This window comes from Opisthorchis viverrini (genome assembly GCF_000715545.1).
Source record: "Opisthorchis viverrini unplaced genomic scaffold scaffold15733, whole genome shotgun sequence".
NCBI classification, from domain to species: Eukaryota; Metazoa; Platyhelminthes; class Trematoda; order Opisthorchiida; family Opisthorchiidae; genus Opisthorchis; species Opisthorchis viverrini.
This window is the reverse complement of record NW_008759973.1, coordinates 1-712: the sequence shown is the minus strand read 5'-3', so window position 1 is coordinate 712 and position 712 is coordinate 1. Positions and strand designations below refer to the sequence as shown.

Here is a 712-nt window from a genome sequence, read left to right as displayed (position 1 = left end):
TGGCTTGGACTCGTATTGTGTTCGAACAGCATGAGCCCTCCGAGACGTCCGGTGAGTCCGAATTGGGGTATTGCTCTGATGATGTTCATCTTTCGGGTCGTCACTCGTGGCGAGAGTCTGTTGACTGATCTCATCTGAACATTTTGCTTCTTATCCTTATTCCAGGTTGGGTTTCCTAAAAATGAGGCTGTCATGGTAAGCGTTGGAGCGTGATGAGCGATGACGAGTATGACACGTGATATACTTGAGGCATTTGCCTGACCATATTTACCCTAGTACGATCACTCGCGTGTGTTTCGTTCTTTCAGATGGCTCCGCGAGGCAGATACATAGCGGAAGTATCCATGTGAGTGTCAAGTGGGATACGCCCAAATCCACGGACACGTTTGACGAGTGATATATGCAATACTAGCTGATGCGCTCCGGCCGTAATGAAAACCCATATATTTTACAGCGACAGCCCACGAGCGGTGGTCGCGGCTACCGATGTCCGGCTGCGGACAATGTTACAGGTGGGTTCCTTTGTCGTGATGCTTACCATCTTTCGGCTGAGTGAGTGCTGAACTTACGAACTGATCATCCACCTGTTGCTTCATTCTCATGCTAATTTGCATTGTTCTATTACTCCACAGATCGAGCGCGTATTCTCGGTAAGTCAATTTGTTTCACCAAGTGATGATACTTAGGGCAGATTATGATCCACATGATCCAC

The 712-nt window shown here is 48.0% G+C and overlaps 1 protein-coding gene across 1 annotated transcript; it reads left to right on the top strand.

Moving 5' to 3' along the window:
- Nucleotides 1-30: 30 nt before the first annotated feature.
- Nucleotides 31-552, top strand: T265_16178 (hypothetical protein; the record flags this gene model as incomplete). Its single annotated transcript, XM_009179725.1, has 2 exons — nucleotides 31-51; nucleotides 455-552. Coding segments are annotated over 2 exons (117 nt in total), but the record flags the coding sequence as incomplete, so codon positions are not given.
- Between the last annotated feature and the right edge of the window lie 160 nt (nucleotides 553-712).